General features: G+C 46.6%; 1 protein-coding gene across 40 annotated transcripts in view; it reads right to left on the reverse strand.

The window, feature by feature from the left end:
- Positions 1-14,959: 14,959 nt before the first annotated feature.
- The window catches only part of Tcf7l2 (transcription factor 7 like 2), a 192,333-nt gene continuing 186,087 nt past the window's right edge, over positions 14,960-21,205 (reverse strand). For 26 of the 40 annotated variants that reach the window (XM_028875114.2, XM_028875126.2, XM_028875125.2 and 23 more), the window contains one exon: positions 14,960-17,126. Coding sequence is in view for 36 of the 40 variants with exons in the window: in XM_028875092.2 (XP_028730925.1) it covers positions 16,706-17,126 (421 nt within the window). In the remaining 4 variants the exon portion in view is untranslated. Of the gene's footprint in view, positions 17,127-21,106; positions 21,132-21,205 lie in introns of all 40 variants that reach the window. The other 14 variants (XM_028875130.2, XM_028875124.2, XM_028875119.2 and 11 more) reach the window with 3 other exon arrangements.

The following is a 21,205-nucleotide window of genomic DNA, read 5'->3' on the forward strand; positions in this document are numbered from 1 at the left end:
GCACACAGCCACCTGCCTAGTCCCCCAATGTCTGCTTTTAATGAGACTATCCTGAGGCCAAATACTTGATTCTGAGGGCTGTCCTGGGTTCAGAGACAGGAAGGAGGATGGACAATGACTGGCTCTGAGGATCTCATCTGTGTTGTCCTGGCCTCTCTCTCTCTGGATACTTCAAGGATGGATAGAGGTTGAATCACCTCTAAGGCCACACAACTTGATCCTTTTGGGGAAGGTCAGTGTTGGGAGAAGCTCTGCACCCAAGTCTGGGGGACATCTACAATCACATCATATAGGCAACTGCTAGCCCCTCTTCAGAGGCTGTCCTTGCTCAGGGCTCCTCTTGCCCCTCCTTGAGAATGTGTAAGGCAACAGACACAAGGACAATTGCCAGGACTTACAGACCAGGCCCGAACTACTGACCTCTGACATAAGTAACTGACTCTCCTCTGAGCTCCCAGGAACAAGTGGTCCCATCTTCCAGCTGAGGAAGTCCCTGAGTGTGACTCACACTACTCAGCTGGACTCAGACTCAGTCCACCTTTAGAGTTCTCTCTCTTAAGAGTTATCTCAGCTGGCTCTTAGGAAGCTGACATTTTTGGCCTCGTGGTCCTAAAACCTGCTGGCTGCCTCCTAGGTCTGATGGATGGAAACAGAGAGAGAATAAAGGAGGTGGATGGAGTGACACACAGAGTGACTAGCTGGCCTGGTGAGTCGTCACTCCCACAGTGACCAGGGGAGGCAGCTGAATGGCAGAGCGTTTGCTTTGTATACACAAACATCCAGAGGCAGAACAGAGACACATGCTGGTGGGTTTAAGAAGACCAACTGCTGGCTCTCCTGGTTGGTTTGTCATCCTTGACTCTCACAGTTCTCAGGGTGTCTGCCCCCTTCAAGGTTCTCAAACTTTCTTACACCCTTGACAAAGCACCTGCTTTCCTTGGTTTTGGATTGTAAGGGGAAAAGCTGTATTCTGAGATTCTAGGCATGTGGTGGACACTACCTTTTTAAAAAAAAATTATGTTTGTTTTGATACAGGGTCTTAATATGCGGCCTAAGCTCGTCTTGGACTTTGGAGGCCCCTACCTTAGCCTCCATAGCACTGGGATTGCAGGCATGTGTCCACCACATCAAGCACCCAGCAGACATTGAGGTGCCAAGGACTCTGGCATTACAGGAGTGTGTTACCATGCCTGGTAAACACAGGCACTGGGAGGTGTCACTGGGAAAGTACCATACAACAAGGCACAGCAGCACCATCTCATCTCGCTCTCAAGAGCAGGGCTTCCCCTCTGCAAAGCACTTTCAAGCTCACTTCTCATTCACCCTTGATTGTTGTGAAGTCAACAAGTGTAACCAGGAAGCCTTTCACAGGAAGGATTAACCCAAGACACCTCTGGGATGAAGGCCACTTGCTCAGCACAGCTCAGCTCTGAGTGTAGGCTCAGGGCTCCCCTTCCAGTGCTCTTTTTAATTCAGCATTCAACACAACACCACACTCGGTGAGGAGCTACGGCATTCGTAGCAGATGAAATCAATTGAACCCTGGAAAAGTGTCAACTGCTGAGACCAGAAGACAAGTGCCAAGGGAAAGAAATACTTGAGATTCCTACTAAGGAACGATGTTGGGTTTGACCTGAATAACAGTAGAGAAACAAAGACTGTAGACATTACACAACCCATGGAGACACGGGTGGAAGGAAGAAGGGCTGGAGCCCAGCGGGGCAAATTTCAAAGGAGGCAGTTAGCCATGGCAGCAGCAGAGGGCAGAGAGCGTGGACACATCGAGACAGACAGAATTTCAGACAGTTGCCGCAGTAGCCCTGCAACATAAGGACGATGGCTTGTGATCTGGAGAAAAGGACAGTGAGGTGCTGAGGATGAGTCCGTTATCTAGAAGCAGAGTTCAGATGTCTATGGGGTTCTTTCTCAAGTGGGGACTGGGCTGCTCAGCTCGGCAGGGTGTTTAAGGCAATAGGGAGAAAGCTCAGGAAGTAAAGAGCTCACCTTGAAAATAAGAGGACTTGAGTTGATCCACAAAACACGTATTTTATAAATATATAAAAGGCGGCCATGATGGTGTATGCTTCTAATCCCAGCCCTGGGTAAACAGAGACAGATGGATCCCTGTGACTTGACAATCAGCCTAGCCAATCAGTGACCTCCAGGCAATGAGAGATTTTTGTCTTGAAAAAGGGGGTGACTTCTAAGGAATGACATCTGAAGTTTTTCTCTAGCCTAGACACACAGACACATACAGACACACAGACACACTCACAGACAGACAGACACACATACAGACATACACCCACACCCACAGATAAACACACACAGACATGCTGTGGGATGTCTTTCTGTATGCTGAGAATATGTGTGGCTCCCACTGGATAATAAATAAAGCTGCATTGGCCTATGGCAGGGCAGGATGGAGCCAGGCGGGAAAATCAAAAAGAGATAGAGAAGAAAGGCAGGGTGGGGAGACACCAGCCTGCCCTCCAAGGAGCAGCATGTAACAGGACACAGGGAAAGACACAGAACATGTGGTGATACATAGATTAATAGAAATGGGCTGAGTTATAAGAGCTAGCTAGCAAGACACTTGAGCCACAGGCCATACAGTTTGTAACTAATATAAGCCTCTGAGTGGGACCAGAGAAACTTCCGCAACACACACACACACACACACACACACACACACACAGACACAGGGGGGGGGAGGAGAGAGAGAAAGAGAGAGAGAGAGAGAGAGAGAGAGAGAGAGAGAGAACTGAAAATAACCTAAAGATAATGCTTGTTTGCTATTTTTAAGGAAGAGAGCAGGCATGTGGATCTGGGGGCCTCGGTTCCAGTTGCCCCATTATCACGCCCCAAGTAAGTTGATCCAGATCTTGGTGTCAACATTGGTAAAGTGAATTTTAACCAATCTTTAGGAGACTGTGAGGGTCCATATGAGATACAACATTGCTATATCAGAATATCTGTTATTAGAAAATGGACAGAGAAATGGAGGGGGATAAGGAGGACGGGGTAGATCTGGGAGGAATTTGGGAGCAGAAGTGGGAGTTGGATATACTCAAGATACAGTGTATGAAATTCTCAAAGAAATCATTCAAATGTTACATGAAAAGAAGAGGTTTATTTAATAACAAAGGTGAGGGGAAAGGCTGAAGAGCAGATTCTGGGGGCTATTGAGGGAGTCCTGACTGCATTGCATGAAGAAAGGGTGATTGTGAAGTGTGGAAGTGCCCAAGGACATGAGACAGCCTGATGCTACAACAACATACTTTTGAGGGAATTAATCCAGTCCTGAAAGGCCTAATACACTAGTAAAGTAAGGGTTAATCTCTGCTGGGCATGTTACCCCAATGATCCGATGATCTGTGTTCCACCTCTTAAAAGTCTACCTACTCATTTTCATTTCATGTAGGGTCAGCCTCACAGCACGTGAACCTCTGTGGGCCCTTCATACCTTAACTTTCAGAGCTATTTAAAGCCCTCAGCGATGGAATGTGAGGGTCTGCAGGTAATGGCCTCAGGCACTCAATATGAGCAGATATGGATTGACTTTCATCTTCAGCCCTGAAGTAAGTTACCATCTCCTTGAGGGGCTGTCTTTAACCCATGGTGGTTGTTACCCAGCGTGTGCATGTCTCTGTGGACTTGCTAAAATCCCAAGTGGTCCTTGAACTGGCTTGCCATTTGTCTGTCTCCCCAGTCAGGGGGCAACCTCCCCTCCCCACTGGCACAAAAGAGGGACATGCAAATAATAGTTACTAATGTCATTGTTCAAATGACAAATGAATTCAGAAATACGAATTTGCTTATCATAAACTTCCTGGAGACCTGACTCAGCAAGGCTTCTGTGCCAGGGGTTCAGAAGAAGCCGCAAATTCCTCATCCTAGCTGTAGAAGTGGAACAAAGCCTGGAGAAAGCTACATCAAGATCAACAGGTAGGAGGGGCTAGCTGCCAAAGACAGGCTCAGCCCTTCCCGACCTGGGCTTCACAAGAGAAACAGAGCATGCTCAGGAATAGTTCCCGATATGCAAAGGTGAGAGCCGGGTTCTATGTGAGTATCTTATACAGGGCTCTGTGGCTTGCGGTCCAGCACTTTTTTTTTTTTTTCCAGCTTTTCCCTCTGCTCACCAGCCCCTCCTCAGAAGTGTTTTCTCTCTTTAAATAAACTGTCTCTATTCCCATCTCTAACCATGTGTCCTTCATCTGGTGCTTGGCCTTGAGACACAAGGCCCTGAGTACTTGTGTAGATGTCCCTGGACTCAGAGCCACACCTCTAATACTAACCCTCCCTTCACTTGGCCTAAGGGCTGGCTCTTGGTTGTGCAACCTGAACTGGTCTGAGCTGTGGTGTTAACTTTAGGTGGGCTGCAGGTTAAGGCTGAGACTCCTGGAACCCAAGGCAGCTAGACAGACAGAGACATCAGCCCCTGTGTGCTGTTGGATGGTCTGCACGTCAAATTACTCTGATTAGTCAATAAATTGGTCAAGCAGCATGTGAAGATGCCTGTAAGCCATGAGCCACGTGGCAAGGTGTAGATTTATAGAAATGGATTAATTTAAGCTATAAGAACAGTTAGCAAGAAGCCTGCCACGGCCATACAGTTTGTATGCAATAGAAGTCTCTGTGTTTACTTGGTTGGGTCTGAGCGGCTGTGGGACTGGCGGGTGACAAAGATTTGTACTGACTGTGGGCCAGGCAGGAAAACTCTAGTTACACCTGTGAGCAAAGAAAGCTGCAAAGACACCAGGAGAGGCAAATCCTCCTGCCCCATTGGCTGTCTACCCAGAGCACACAGAAGAAAGAAAAGTCCGCAAGGGTGGAGCTGACCAAGTGAGAGCAGGGCATTCTGGGTAGAATGCTGATAGTAGGCTGCTCTTACTGAGTTACCAGTGTGTGTGTGTGTGCTTCTAAGATGGGGGAGAGGGGAAATTCAGTCATCTACTCTGTACAAACTTAGCCATCCACCATCTACAGCCCTCTGCTCTACCAACTCAACTATGCAAGGCAGTCCTATCCACTCTTAACACAAGGTGCTGCCAGCCTGGGGCCCAGGAAAGCAGCTCCAAGTCTCTGAACACAGTGGCCCTTAAAAAGTACCGTCAAGGAGGGGAGGGGCCAGGGAATGGGCTAATTACACCTACCAAGCAACAAATCACTCGGAAAACATAAATACATTTTCAAGGACACTCGTCCACTAACGATGCTAAAGTGTTTTTCTTTCAAACCCCAGCAAGAAAATCCAAGGGATGAAACAAACTTCCCTTATTTTAGTTTCTACTCAATTACCTGTTAATGGAAAAAACCTGGCACCAGCCGTAATGAGGCCAGCATGAGCTCACTGGCGCGGGGGTCGGGGCTGTCAGGGAGGGTTGCAACAAGCCCAGCCTTTATCAGCTTCTCTATAACCCTTTTCAACTGCTGTCACAGAGCCCACCCGGAGCAGGAGGGAAAGAAGGAACTTGGAACCCGCTCCAGGCCTCCACGGCCCTCTGGGAAAAGGAAAATTGTTGTTGGCAAGTCAGTCTGGCTCCAGAAATTGATCCAGTGCCCCCCACTCGTCCATGCAGCAGCAGACAGAGCTAAGAATTTTGTTATAATTAAATAACAGGGTGCTGATTGGTTGCTGGAGGTGGTCTAGAAACTGTGTTTAAGAGAGAGAACAAGGGTTACTATTCATAGGAAAATTCCAGCGCCTTAAAAATCCATCTGTTTCGTTCCCAAATTTAGGCCAAAAAAATGCTCACTTGCTGTCTTTAAAAATACCACCTGCTTGGCGATGTTGTATAATGTGCCATTATGTAAGGGGGAAGGGAGACACAGGCTGGACAGGAGGATGCTGTATGGTTGGGCAAGGTCCCCTCCCTCAGAAAACAGACCCAGCCTTGCCCAGGCCAAACTCATCAAAGGCTGAGCCCTAGGCACGGAGAGTCCTGCCAGTGCCACCTCAGTGAACTGTAGCCATTAGCCCCCAGATAGCTGGGCCTGGTCCCTACAGAGGCCCATTTTACCCTCACCTGTCTTTACCTGGCCTCAACTTGCAGCTGCCAGCTATTGCAATCCTAGTTGGCCTTGGATGTGGAGTTAACCCTCATCTAGGCTGCCAGGTGAGGCCTTGCGTGGCTCCTGAAACCAAAGGTGAAAACCTGTGGACTCTGCTCACCTGGCTGCTAAACATCCCACCAAATGCTAGGAGGTAGCAGTAATGGAACACAGCGACCATACGAAACATCCCTATTTCTCCAGAACGAACCAGTGTCCCAGGTTGGACTCACTGTAACAGCATTTCTCAGATCTCAGGAAAATGTTTGGACTCTGTTTCTTCATAAGATTCTTATTCACAGGTTAATGGACTCTACACTGATGGTGGCAATAGGTAGAGAGAAGAAGGAAGGTACTGTGGAGAGGGGCTAAGATGCTCAAAATACATTAGATAATCCATGAAAGGGGCTTTCTGTAATCCTACAAAATAGTAATAACAATAAAAACAAACATAGTAACTGTCCCTGGAGACCGAAGTCTAATAATCCCAGATCTGCCAGGTTTTGGGCAGCTGATGGCTCTCAGCTCCTTGCCTGGGTGAAGGAACTAGGATTGGCATTCTAATACCAAGGTGAGACACCCGGAAGCTAAGCATGGTGGCCGGCCCTCTGGAGGGATCACCAACAGATGTCCGCTGGGTTCTGAGAACTTCACACTGGAGACCTCAAACCTGGACATTCACCCAAGATTGGGATCAAATCTTAGAGATATCCTCAGGAGTCGAATTCTTCATATCAGAGGAAGCCAGGAGAGAATCTGCAGAAGCTACTACACAGATGCCTGATCATTGCAAGGAAGCGTGTGTCTAACCTAGACCTTGTTGCATTCTGGTGTGTAGCTTCAGTCGAGATACCCCTGGAGCCCTTTCTCAGGCTCTGGTTTCCCTTGGCTCATCTTCCCAGCTCTTAGAAACTAGACAGTCAGACTTTATTGAGAGCAGGTCCTCTTATCTAGAAAGTCTCCTGGAATTCCTGCCCCAAGGCTGGCATTAGCTCAACTTTTGAGGCCCAAAGGGAAATAAATTTGCCCACAGCAACGATGTCTAAGAATTGGTGAGGTCCAAGTACACCCTGACACCAAGGAGCAACTTTCAAGTCACTAATACATCTAGGATTTCCTATTCCTCCCTCCCCCTCAAACTTGCACTCCATAAAGCAAATATAAACACCACGGGGCTATTCTACACACGTTATCTGAAAGTTGTTAATAGAAATCAAGTGTCTTCGCTTCTTACCCATTCTTAGAGGCTATTCCAAAAACCTCATTCTGTGTATGCATTTTGATGAAAATTTCCAGCCATGATTGATCTCACAATACAACGAGAATGTAGATGAGGAAGTAGGCAGTGCATAGGTTGTCTTATTACTTAAGGAGTGGCCAACACTACCATTAGAACTAGGAGAAATTCACCCAAATTCCTCATCATTCCATTTCTAGTGGAAGGGCCATAGTAGTCTAGGAGAAGTTTGTCATGACAGCCCTGGGGTCTCTCCTCTCAGACCTCACTCCACAGACCATGGGATAGACACATCTCAGTGTTCTCTTATTTCTCTAGAACACACAAAAACCTAAATACCTTTCTCTCTTCTCACTCATCAAAACCACCAGAAGCTTTTGAATGGGATAGAGTATGGGTGATCTAAGAGAAAGGAGAGTCTCTGGGCACTGTATGAGAACTCCCCATCAGTTTCCTGTTGACTAGAATTCACTTATCTACTCTATGGTAGATGGACAGTTAGCTTGTATCAGTTGGGGCCATTTATGAATGAAGCTACTATGGTCATGTATTAGCGTGAGCCATATGCCACTTGGATCGTCCTTTTTTTGTGAATTATTGAGTCTCAATTTTGAGGTGTTGCTTTTCTTCTGAGTTTAGTTCTGCACATAAGTCCTCTGTGGTGTCATTATGCTACAGACACCTGATACACTGTGGCTTGTCTTTTGTCTCTCTAAATGACTTTGTGATAAATGCTTTTAGCAAGCTGAGACTAGAGAGGAATTTTCTTAACTTGATAACACATATCTACAAAAACATACAGCTGCCACCAGATGTGTGGTGAAATATGTGTGGGGTTGTTCTTCTGTGAGTTCAGAAGAAAGATAAGGAAGCTAGTATTCCCAAGCCTATTATTCAACGCTGTGCTGGACAGGTGCTTGCCAAAACAGAACTTGAATCTCTACACCTCAGTTTACTTGTGCATAAAACAGGGACAGTAATTACAGCTACCTCAAGGAACTGTTGGAAGGATTAAATACGGTGTGAAAGGTGACTGATTGATGCGTAGATTACTGTTTTCATGTCTAGTTAGCCCTCCTTTATAGAATTATACAGCCATGCCTTGTGCCATTTGACATTTTTGTTCTTCCATTCATGGGCAGGATACACTTTGCACCCTGGTGATGTGTGAGTAACCTTAGTTTTGACAAAGGAATGTGGTCAGAATTAAGACTGTTAGGATTTCAAACAGAGTCTGAAGACAGTCATTTCTGCTGTAACTTTAGGGCAATGAGTTGAATGTCCAAAGCCTTAGATAAAGCAATGCATTGGACACAGCAGGCCCAACTCATCATAGAGCCAAGTTCAGCCATCAGAGCCACAGGCCACACAGACAAAAGCAAGAAAAACAAACACTTGTCCTAGTCGACCTCTGACTTGGAGATAGTGTGTTATGTAGTGTTGTTGCAGAGTAGTTGACAAATACACTTGACAAAATAGGCTCTATTTAACTTAAGCCTGTTTCTTCACTAGAAAACACAGAACTGCTAGAAGGTGAAAGAGCTAATATGCACATAAAAGGTTATATATCCAAAGACATATTTCAAGGAATATTAATTCATAAAGAAGTTAACAAGCATTTTACTCTACAAAAATCTTCTATGGTCAGTTACAGTTGGGAAATGTAGGTAAAGTGAAAGAGGAGTCTAAAGCAGAAAGAGAGAGAGAGGGGTGGGGTGGGGTAGGGGTGGGTGGGTCCATGTCCACCCAAGTAGAGGCTAGAGCAGGATCTCAGCTATCTTTCTTTTAAAGAACTCTTCCCCTGATCCCTTGAGAAGGAGTTCCCACTGAACCTGAAACTCACTATCTGAGCTAGGGTGTCTGGCCATCAAGCTCCTAAGAGTCACGGAACTCCTTAGTGCTGGGGTTACAGATGTCTGCCTAGATCTTAATGTGGGTCCTTGGGATTCAAAGACAGGTCTTCCTGCATATAAAGCAAGGGTTCTTACCCACTAAGCCATCTCCCCAGCCCAGGCATAATTAATTAGCGAACACTTTGAAGCTACAAGGGGAAACATAGTATGAAATGTCCCAACAGTTTGACCAAGTAGAATCCACAGGACCAGAGCTCCAACAAACCATTTGAGAGAATACTAGTATAAGTTAATAATCTGTCCATCAAAAAACTTCTATTAATTGTATTTTCTACATGTGGATATTGCATTTTATATATTAAAATTATTTTTTTCTTAATGTATTACAGCTATTTCTATTGTTCAGACTTGGCTTTTGCACTTTTTACTCTCAGCACAGTAAGGAAGACTTTAGATAATGCAGCAAACACATATGACAAAAGAGTCTATTTTCTATTTCATTCTATGTTGCTTTTAAAAATTTTAACCTTGATGCATTGCATTGATCTCCCGACCTTCAATGGCTTACAACCCATAATGTGAAAAACACTATATGATGTGAATAGACAATACTGAAAAACATGCACTTCGTTCTCTTCCAGTCTTTCTAAGATTCTTTAACTTCTAGTGCTGAGTCCAAAAATGGCTCAATCCATGTGACAGTCAAATGTCATCATCATCGTCTTCCTCCCTCCTCCTCTTCACTCAGAAACCAAGGATGAGAAACACAAGTAACTTCTGTATGCTCTTGTGAACAACTGGGGAAGGACCCATCCCTGGTGGGCTCAGTAAAATCCTCTCTCCAGGTGTGGCTCAAGTCAGCCCTTCGGCCTGTCTCTGCCCAGTTACTCAGCTGTCTGTGCTGCTAACACAGGTGATCTCGTGGTGTTTAGCTCCTAGACTCAGATCAAACTGCAGACTTACTGTTTCCACATAGGTCCTTTCAGGGACACTGATGAAGTCTAAACCTGACTTTCTATCTTTATCAAATGAACACACTGGCACCTGCTCTGTTGTTGAAGATTAAATGAGAAATGCGAGTCCAGATCTTAGCCTGTCCTCTTGTGTCTCCCTATAAACCAAAGTATGTACTGTAAGACGACACAAGAGGACACCTAGAGAGGAAGAAAGAGGAGCAATCTGGCTTAATTCAGACACGTGCCATTGCCTAGAACCAGCCTTAGTGCAGATTAGAGTAGCAGGAATCTTAAAAGTTCTTATTAATAAAATAAAACCCGAGGCCAGTTATTGGGGTGAACACTGGAAGGTCAGAGAGACAGAACAAGCCACAGCTATCTCACCTCACCAGTTCCTCAGACTGGAGGCCTCTGAGTTCTCATCCAGAATGAATCTCAGCTGAACTGTGTTGCTCCAAAGCCTGAAAGCTTAACCAGTCAAATGCTTAACCAGGCCCAAAATACTTAACCAGCCACATTCTTAACCAGCCAAATGCTTCTAGTTTCTGGTCCTCACGCCTTATATACCTTTCTGCTTTCTACCATCACTCCCTAGGATTAAAGGCTTGCTTCCTGGGATTAAAGGCATGATGAGTCACCATGCTTGTCTGTATCCTTGAACACATGGATTTCTGCCTCTGGAATGCTAGGATTAAAGGTGTGTGCTACCACTGCCTAACTAGTGGCTTTTCTGTTCTCTGACCCCAGATAAGTTTATTAAGGTACACAATATTTTGGTGAACACAATACCACCACAGATTAGTGTCCAAGAAATAGTCATTGGAGGCATGGATGAATGAGTGAATGAATGAATGAATGAATGAATGATGAGCTCACTCACAACTCATGCAAAGTGTACTCACAAGAGGCCAGCTCTAAAAAGTCCCAGCTGGACCTTACCAGTGCTGCCTGCCAGACACATACTAACTCGGGTCTACCCTCTATTCTGGGCCTGGGGATGCTCACCTAGCCCTTGGGTGGGAGATGGAGAGGGTAACCTCAGCTGGAAATGCTTGAGAAAATCTAATCTTCCCCCAGTTCCTCAGTGATCCCTGCTCTGGTCTGCAGTCCTCTGGTGCCACCTGCAAGAGTCTTCAGATACCCAAGAGTCTTTCCAAAAGGCTTTAACTGAAAACTCATTTATACTGCAAAAAGCACACCATCCAGGGATGAGACCTTCTAAAGAGGGGGTGTTACTCTTAGAGGGCTGTCGCATTCCATGTTTAATGAACACTATGAGTGAGGCTGGTATCCCTGGGTCACACGCATGCAACCCTATGTATCTAGATTTCTGAGGGTTTCTAACTGGGCTGTGAAGAGCTGGACTCACAGAATCCCAAGGAGATAAGGAAGGCGGATGAAAGACTGGTTTTTGGCTTCCATGATCCTAATACACTGTGGCTTATCTTCCAAGTAAGACTATGGAAATGAACATGACTGTCACCACTGGGCTGGAGAAACATGGACAAAGAAGGATGAGGGAATACATAAAATCAGATGCAGGGTGCTCTAAGTTCAGAGCCACTCCCCTGCCTCAAGCTGCTGCTTCTCTTGAAGTCCCAAATCAGGAAGAAAGGCCCTCTAACTACATACGTGAGTCATCGGACTCAGAAGTGAACCTTCTAGTATCTGCCATAGGAAAGCACCTGCTACGGTAATCCCAGACCACACTAACAGAGGAAGTGCATCCAGAACCAGCAGGCACCCTCGGGTCAGCAAAGTGGGCTGAGTGCTGGCCTCTCCCAACACACACCCACGTGGCCAGGCACTGTGGGGCACAGTTGCAATCTTCGTACTGGGGAGGCTGAGGAAGGAGGGGAGGGGAGCATGCTACATGGGGCACACCAGAGCAGGTGCAGTCGCACAGCCAAGGCCTTGTATCGATCAACCCAAACACCACCACCAACACCCCCCACACACACACAAAAAGGAACACACACAAGCTAGAGCTTGTGTTAAAACATTACAGCAAATATATACAGCACATGATACAGTTAAGCATCTAAAGATAGCATATCAAATGGGCCTGGAGTAAAATCACATGTATCCTTACAAGAGATGAGAAGTGACTCTGGGGACAGAGACACAATGGAACGTGACATGACATGGCAAGCAAGTCATGGAAATAAACTTGAGGTAGGCAGGCTTCAAGTTGCTGCAGTAGGAACGATCGAAGACCAGGACTGGGTCCCGAACTTGGGAGACTAGATTCCTGATGGCCCAGAAGAAGAGACACATGGGGAGAGCTCTTAGTACAGTTCAAACACCGCAGGGCACACAAGCAAGTAGCAGAGTGAACCCCAGTCTGAATTTAACAAGGAATATGCCTTGGGGTGGCTAAAAACAAAGGGACTGCCCTTCCTCCTGACATCTGTAAGGGGCACACTACTTCTTCACAGTCCAGCATGCTAAGGGGCTGAGGCCATCACCAATAAATACCCTTGGCATTGTGGGACTACACAACAGAAGTATTAATCAGTCTCCATCCTGTTTCCCACATGAACACCAGGAACCATATCCTTCCTTCTTTCCTTTATCAAAAACACATGGGGCACCTATCAGGTGACCAGGACCTTTGTACACAACATTGAACATGAAAGTCATGCTTCTGTCCATTTGGAGGGCTCTCTAAAAAAAAGATTTTCAGGTGGAGTGGCTTTGGCCCCCAAGAGGATATTTAAGAATGTCTAGAGATAGTTTTGGTTGTCCTGATTGTCAGGGGGCAGAGGGATGGGGACAGGGTGGGTGCTGCTTCCATCTATAGGGTAGAAGCCAGGAATGATGATAAACTGCTTTTGCACAGGACAAGGCCTTGCAAGTATGAATGCACCACTCCAAAATGTCAGCATTGCTGTGCATGGGGAATGATGTGCTCTAGAGCCTCCAGAGGAAATAATACACTGGGTGGTGGTAGTTAGTGAGCTAAAGTGTGGGGACTGGGGGGCAAGAGCACAGAAAAAAGGCCTATCATCACAGGATAGGGGCCATGAGGAAGTGCTGTCTACAGCGAGGCGGAGGCTTGAGGAGGAGCCCCCAGCAAGAACAGCAATGCTTCAGGGAAGCCTCACTCTCTTGTGAGCTGGATTTCCTGAGAGTGAACAGGTGGGTGAGGCAGAGGTAGGCTCAGGCGAAGCAAGGAAGGCTTGTCCTATTATATTCAGCAGGGAGAAGGGACATCTCGAGCATGTGAAGGTTTAACTTGGTGTTGAGAACATGGCTTGAAGCCAGGTCTCCACTGAAGTCCCTCCAATTCCCCCCCACACACACCAACTGTGGCCTTGGACAAGATATATTGTATTTCTCAATCCATTGTTAGAAATAAGGCAGAGGCCAGAGGGGAGTCTTCCGCCAGCGGTGGTAGGATTAATGAGAAAAAGCACAGGGACAAGTTGGCACGTTGCCACCAATAGCACACAATGTTCTTATTTCTGTTCTCAAAGGTCAATCTGGTCCCTGGATACAGAATACAGTAGGGAAGGGTAATCAGACATTCCCTTACCAGAGTACAAAGCCGGACAAAAACAAAATACAGAAAATTCACAGACCACTGTTAGTTATTTTGCGGTGCTCTTACCCTGCGAGGAAATGTCACGAAACACGACAGAATCCACTAACAAGAGTTTTATTAAGATAAGAGAGACAGACGAGTGTTCAGGCCTGTGGAAGAGACATATGTGTGGAGAAGAAAGCCGGGAATATGGCGCTGGCTTATAAAGGCTGGGTGGCGCATGCGTACACAGGTTGATGTGGCTACTCCACAAATGCGTGTAGATCACCACAAATGCGTGTAGATCACATGGTTGCATTGCACGCTCTTACGCAACCATGCAAAGCCACGGAGTCCTGGTCATGCAAGACTCCTTGGCCCGGAAATGGCTATTTTGATCCAGAACTGGCTAGGCGGAAGTGTCTAGGTCCGCTGGACCAAGTGCCCAACCGTGGGGGCGTGTTGTGAATCTATCACCCACAGCTAGCTCAGGCAAGGCAGAGGTCCTGAAAGTTCTTGACCCAATATCATGGTTGATTTTAAGTAGCAGCTACATGAAGGGCTCCTGGGATGGCTGAAATTGCTACCCTCAGAAGGCACAGAGGTCCTAGACACATGGACAATAAATATTCTATCCACCCAAAAGTGAGAAGAGACAGCCAGTGACCACAGAAAGATCTTCACTGCAAAGATCTTCCCTCCTCAGTGATGGTGACCAACTTGAAGTCATTCCAGGAGATAGCCCAGAACATGGGTCCCCTGAAGAACAAGACCCCTTACATGCACAGTTGTGCAAATCACTTTCTTCCATGCACAGCTATGTGAACGGGATGCCAATGTTCTAAAAAGGTGCTTGCCCAATGCTTGCTACATAAACCAGAACCCTGTATCCTTGCCTCCCTCCCTCAGGTAGTGACTAGTCAAGACACGCTCACATTCACCATCCTCAGGTGGTACCCACTATTCCTTAAGTACACTCTGGGTGAACTAAATCACACTTTCTAGAATCAAATTCTGTTTCACACTGTGCAATTAACAGGTTATGAGTAAGTGATGGTCAAAGTAGCATCATTTGTTCCTTTACTGTGACACAGTGGGATATGGAAGAAAACACCCAAAAGTTCCTTTGCATACAGGAGTCTTCACTGCAAGTGAGACATAACATAAACCAGGTGACACAGCACACCCAACACTCACCAAGGGTGGGAAGAGGGAGCCAAGAAGCTTTAAGACCACACACCACCGCAGACTACCTACACCATCTCCCTCCAGAGGAAGTTCAGTGTCCAAAAGAGATACCACCACCCCAAATCACAGAAGCAAGTGACCAGCCTTTCTCTGCACATACTAAGTTGCTTTTATTAATTCAGAATGGCATGCTACGGATACTATACAGCATGGACATTTATTCATTACAAAAATGGCTTCCAAACCATTCAAAAGGAACTTGGAATAAGCATCAAACAGAACATTAACATCACAACTGTTAGGGAACATTCAAAGTATTCACAAAAAAATGTTATAGTTAGCATTTTAATAAACCAGAGAAAACCGGAGACAGTTTTACAATCGCTTCATGTCAACTACGATGGCACTGAAGGACAGGTCCCAGCTTTGTACAGCATTTTACAACATCAGCATGCCTAGGTTCTCTTGTTTTTAAAGTTCACCACCTACTTGTATGTAATATGCGTACATAAAAGCGGCAGCTGGTTTTTTTTTTCTTTTTTTCTTTTTTTTTCATTTAAGAGTAATCTAATATACAGAATTTTTGGCCCTTAAGGGTTTAGACCTCTTCATTTAAAATGCTTTCTGGACAGTCTGCTACCAAACACATTTTGTTATAGGTGACATTAAAACTACATACAAATCTATCTATGTAACGTCACAGCAAAACATGGCGAACAGAAAGTACAGCATCAAAAAAGAGGGAGAAAGCTAAAGTCACTGAGAATTTTGGCACATAAAAGATTTGCACACGGTCAGTCCATGTTCTAAGAGCACAGGGCAATTGACTAGGAGGTGGGGGAAACAGGGCGGTTCCCACGGCTGCTCAGACAGCTGCTAAGATTCTCTCACTAATGTTCAAGTCTTGTTTTACATAATGGCTTTTAAAGCAACTTTTGTTAATGCTACCGATCCTTAATGCAACTATTATTGTCCATTTGGTGGCATCTGGGTTTTACACAGAAATAAACAAACAAACAAACAGAAGCCAAAAAAAGGAAACAAAAAAATATATACACATTTTATATATAAACTTAAAAACCTTGTACAAATGAGTTGTTATATATAAGATGCTTATGCTAAGGGGGAGGGACTTTATACAGTTTCAAGAAAAAAAAAGAAAAACATACTTAAAAAGGGACGGACGTACAGGTGCAAGCAACCTCTAAAGCAATAAATACTACTGGTCCAACAGCGTGGATTCCGTTCATGGTGAGTAGCGTCCCCCTGCCCCCAAAAGAACAACACCATGGAACAAGGTATATTAACACATTTTAACCCTTTGTTTCTGTACATTTAAACAATAACAAGTAACATCACAATAAAAGTCGTTTCACACAGAAAAAAAAAAGGAAGAAAAAGAAAGAAACGGCACTGCATCCATCGTGCCCTCGTGGTTTAAAAACCGAGATGTAAAGTGATTGGCTCGCAAGCTCGTATTTAATACAAATAATACAGAACCAACTCCTTCTGGAGGGTGCTTCCAAACTGCTTCTCTCTCTTTTTTTTCTTTTCGCTTTTTAATCAGTCTTTTAAAACTAAGCTATCCAAACTACATAACAGTTATGTATATATATATATTTTTTAAACGCTACAAAGACTTTAAACAGCTGTTGATAAAAATTTTGGTAGAATCATGAGGTTTCTCTCATCTACATATTTAAAAGGAGAAAGTGAAGTAAGGACGGGTCAAATATTGACCAATGAACTCGATAAACATCAACTCATGTAGCCACAGTGGCACAAAATGAAGAGTACAAAACAAAAGCTTTCCAAGCGGGGGCGGGGTGGGGCAAACCAAGAACCGGAAGGAAACACTTCAATCAAGCAGGGGGCGGTGGACGCGGCGTAGCTATTCTAAAGACTTGGTCACCAGAGACAGAGGCTGGGGCTGGGTCCCAGCCAGAGAGTTGTGGGAATGTAAGGAAGATGTCGACGGCTGTGCGAGCGATGAGGGGCCCAGGGGTGGCTGCAGGGCAGCAGGGGGCAGGTCCAGGGCCCCGTTGGGACAGAGGGCGGAGGCCTTGCCGTGGGCAGCTTCAGCCAGCAGGGGCGCGGGTGGCGGCGGCATCATGGACAGGTGGGCCAGCGGGTCGGGCTTCAGGGAGAGCGAGAGGGGCTGAGTCTGCTCAGTCTGTGACTTGGCGTCTCGGGGAGGGGAGCCTAGCAGATGCGGGGACGGGGGAGGAGAGTCTAGTAAGCTTCCATCTGAAGAGGGTGGGCTGAGGCAGCTGCCTTCACCTTGTATGTAGCGAACGCACTTTTTTTTTCTCCTAGAAACAGGGAGAGAGTTATCTGTGAATAAAGGGCAAAGACGCCAAGGTAGAGAGTTATCTAATGCTCACGAAAAGACGGTGTCACCTAAGGGGTGTCCCCTGCAAGTCATGCCAGGCAGGCACAGAGCAATTAAAGCAGTAACTTCAGGGGGCTGTGTGGCTCCCATGTCTACGGCTGCTCTGGCAAAGAAGGTGCCCTGCCCACGGCCTGCCCTCCCCGGACACCCAAGGGTCCCACTCCTTCCAGAATATATGTGAACAGACTAACGGAGGTCACCTGCACAGGGTGGCACAGATTCACCGGCCGTGGTTTTATCTACGCGAAGACTAACATAATTTATTTTTCTTTGGGCTTAGAATGACCTTCCTTTCCCACCACATCTTCTCGCCCGCCCTCCCGATCTCCCCCCCTCCCCACCCCCAGTCTCCAGCGATGCCTGAGTGTATTTAAAAGAGAAAGAAAGCTCCTTCCCCAGTGGCCTCTTATCAATATGAAACTCTCAGAATGCTGACTGTTGAGCCCACATAGCTGAAGGCAGCGTTAGCAGAGGCTTAAAGGTTTTAACGCACCACCACCTTGAGGCAGCGGTTCCCAGAGAGCTTTGGGGCTTGTCTGTTACGAACCACACCAAATCGAGAGGTCAGAACCAGGTGAGAGGGGAGGGGAGGGGGAGAACCAAACCAAACCAAACCAAACTGAAAAAACAAAATCAACCAAAAAAGAAAGAAAAAGAAAGAAGAGCCACCAAAAAACAGGTAGAAGAAAGTAAACAAAGGCAGGGGAGGGGAGAAGAAGAAAAACAGAAAATGATTCCAAAGTGCGAGAATAACTGGGTTGACATGGCCTGCAGGTTGTGGACAAAATTAAGATTCAAAGTTGTTGTTGTTGTTTTTAAATATTTTTGGCTTTGTTTTTTTTTTCCCCTTAAAGATTTGGGGCTTCCCCACCTCCTAGTGAGAAGGCTGTCCCGAGTGAGATGGTACACAGGGGTGCCCTGCCCGTCATAGGCTGAGGTCAGGAAGTCGAGTGCATGGCACAAGCTAGTCACAGAGAAGTGACAGGAAGGAGGGCAGGAGGGACCTGGGGATCAGGGTCTGAACCAGAAAGACCAAATCTGCCCTACACCAGCACCATAGTCTCCTCTCTCCACGACCCACTTGTGTAGGAAGGAGGAAGGAGAATTTCAGAGCCTTTCTGACTTATCAAAGAATAAGGTGGGAAAAACCAACTCAAGAGATCAGGCAAGTGACTTCAAAGCCTTGCCCACCATTAATCGCTGGCTGATGGAACCTACTTAGTAGGAAAAGTGATCCCGGGGATCAACCCACTAATGCTGTAAAAACAATTCAGCCTTGGGAATGTGCTCATCCAAAGACTTCAATACAGTATCAGAACCATGGTGGGTGGGTCTGCGCCATCCAAAACCAAGTGTGTGAGCACGGCCAGCAACAGGTCACGGAAGAACCTCCAAGACACTGCCTATGTGACCGCAACCCCCGTGGGACAGTGTCTCTGGCATTTGCGAGGATGGGGCTGCATTCTATCAGTTCTTCTGGTCTAGGCCCAGAGCAGGGGGCATGGGGCATGGGCTCTGGAGAGTGGGAGGAGGGGAGGAAAGGAGAAAAGTGCAGAAGAGGGCGTGCTCAGTCCTCCCTGCCTCCCAGAGGCTGAGTTTGGGGTAAGTGGCCTCGGGACTGGGCCTGTCTAGCAGGCTTCCTTTCTCTCCCTGGACAGACTGGTGCAGACTGGGGGTCTGCTCCCCTCCCAGGGATGAAACCAACAGTTTAACCCCTCCATTTTAAATCACCTTAGCCTGCAGATCAAAGCATGCTCACAAACTAGGGTCTCCATGCATTTTGAAAACAGGAAGAAGAAAAGAAGGTGAGGGTGGGGAGGGAGAAAGCAAAACAGAGGGAGAAAGGGGGGAGGGGGAGAGGTGGGAGGGAGAGACAGCCAGAGGGAAGCAGCAGCAGCATTCCAGGCTCGGTTAGGGCGGGGCAAGAAGACAGGGAAGCAACTTGGTGGGCTCAAAACAGTCTGGTTAGGACGTCCTTAAATGCCAAATAAAACAGAACCCGAGTCCTGACCGCTAGGGGCACTGCTAAGGCTCTCCTCACCCCTCCCACTCTCCTCTCCAGGTCATGCGGAAATGCTGTGTGGGGAGCATTAGAACACAGGACTGGGAGATTATGGTGGTGGACTGATGTTCCCCCAGTAGGGCTGGCTGAGCCAAAGGGAGCTGGGGTACACACATCGATGGGTCAAAAAATGCCTCCCTTCACAAGCACTTTGTGTGTGTGTGTGTGTGTGTGTGTGTGTGTGTGTTGAATTTGTTTGTTTGTTTTCTGAATGTCCTATTGATTTTAGCATCTACCTCAGTGTGATTATGGCAATGTGTAAAGGAAGAGTTGGGGAAGGTGTTAATATTCTGGTCCACCCCTTGAAGTCCCACCCCTTGGTGCCGTCTCATTCTAAGGAAAAACTCTTCCCCTTCCTCTCTCTCTTCTGCTTTTCCTCCCAGGAAGTGTGCACCCTCAACTTCTCTCTCTCATTCTCTGTCTCCCTCTTTCTTTCTCTTCATCTCTCTGTTATAATAAACTCTCCATGTGGATGCAGCGTCTGGGTTGTCAATTACTGGCCGCTGCCCCTGCCGCCATGCCTGCATGGTGTGCATCTGCCCAGCATGTTTCCCTGCATGCTCGAGATACCCTCCAGTGTCCCCTACCTGGTGCAATAATTCATTACAGAAGGGGAATCAGTAACTCCTTGTTCAAGCTCCACACTGTGGCCTGCCCCCTTTTAGAGGTGTCTCGTAAGCAGCCATGTGTAGCTTCTCCTGGACACAATTCTAAGGGTGTTTCCTGAACCTATTTTGGAAGGTCCTCCTCAAACCAGCAGCAGGAATAAGCTTGCTAAAACATTTATAGCGCAAAAAGAAAAAACAAAAATGTCCAGACAGAAGAAAAAATGGCAGCTAGTACTTCCTAGGGACAGAGGCCAGAAAGAAGACTGGGTAGTGTCAGGGGCCTGCTGGACTTCATGCCCTCTGTCCAGGGGCGTTTCAGAAATGCTGCATTATGGACAGTCAGCCCCCAATGTGTGTTTTAGAGAACCAAGCTGCGGAAGGACAAAGAGGCCACAAGGTTTTAATCTGGCAAAACAAAATAAAAACCCAATTAAAAAATTGTTATTGTTGGTGGTGGTGGGAAAAATACCAAGAAATTTCTGGTTGGAGGAAGATAACCCACCATGGATTTAAGCAAAGATGGGTTGGTTATATTTGAGGCTGGTGGGTGGGGAAGGGCCAGGTGGGCATAGTCTATCCTTGTTAATGTCAGTACCAGCTTACAAAGCAGCCAAGGCTAAGTTTGCAGCAACAGTTTATAAGTAAACATTCAGGAAAGAGATTATGAGGCCATTACTGGTACCAGCCTCACTGTGGGGCACAGGCAACAGATCTATTATGACTTGCTATACCAGGGTGTTCTACTGTCTTACCCTGGGCATTCACAAAGTGTTAACCAACTTCTTACCTACAGAGGGTAAGCAGGTCCCTGACCTCCCTGGCCCACCCTGATTTAATACCTAGCATCCTTCTACAGCTTTCTCATGAAGTCCCTGGAGATGCTCTGTAAGATCTGTCATCTCTGAATGCTGTCCGCTCACAGGAAGTTGCTCTGCTGCTGGGTGTCTGTCTAAGGCCCAATTCCCCTACGCCGGGGCACAGGGCCATCTGTGTAGCTTTCCGTCAGCGATGAATCCCTGGCCCTCACTCCCTGGGGTCTTGTGTGGTCAGCAATCTCTCATACTGGCACCAGAGAAGGAGACACAGCAGACTCGTGGGCATGCATGTGATGGGATGAACATCTGATCTAACGTCTAGACACGGAGCACGGCAAGGAGATGGAGAAGAGGGACAGGTGACGTGGGAGGCACTACAAACAGGGATGTGTGTTTGGGGTGTTGAGATACCTACCATCATAATATTCCAAATTCAAAGACTGCTTGTATCAGAACAAAGAAACAACAAATTTAACCAAAGGTGGTCGTTAAAAGGAAAGGAAAGGAGATGGGT

This window comes from Peromyscus leucopus, chromosome 1, assembly GCF_004664715.2.
Source record: "Peromyscus leucopus breed LL Stock chromosome 1, UCI_PerLeu_2.1, whole genome shotgun sequence".
Classification (NCBI taxonomy): Eukaryota; Metazoa; Chordata; class Mammalia; order Rodentia; family Cricetidae; genus Peromyscus; species Peromyscus leucopus.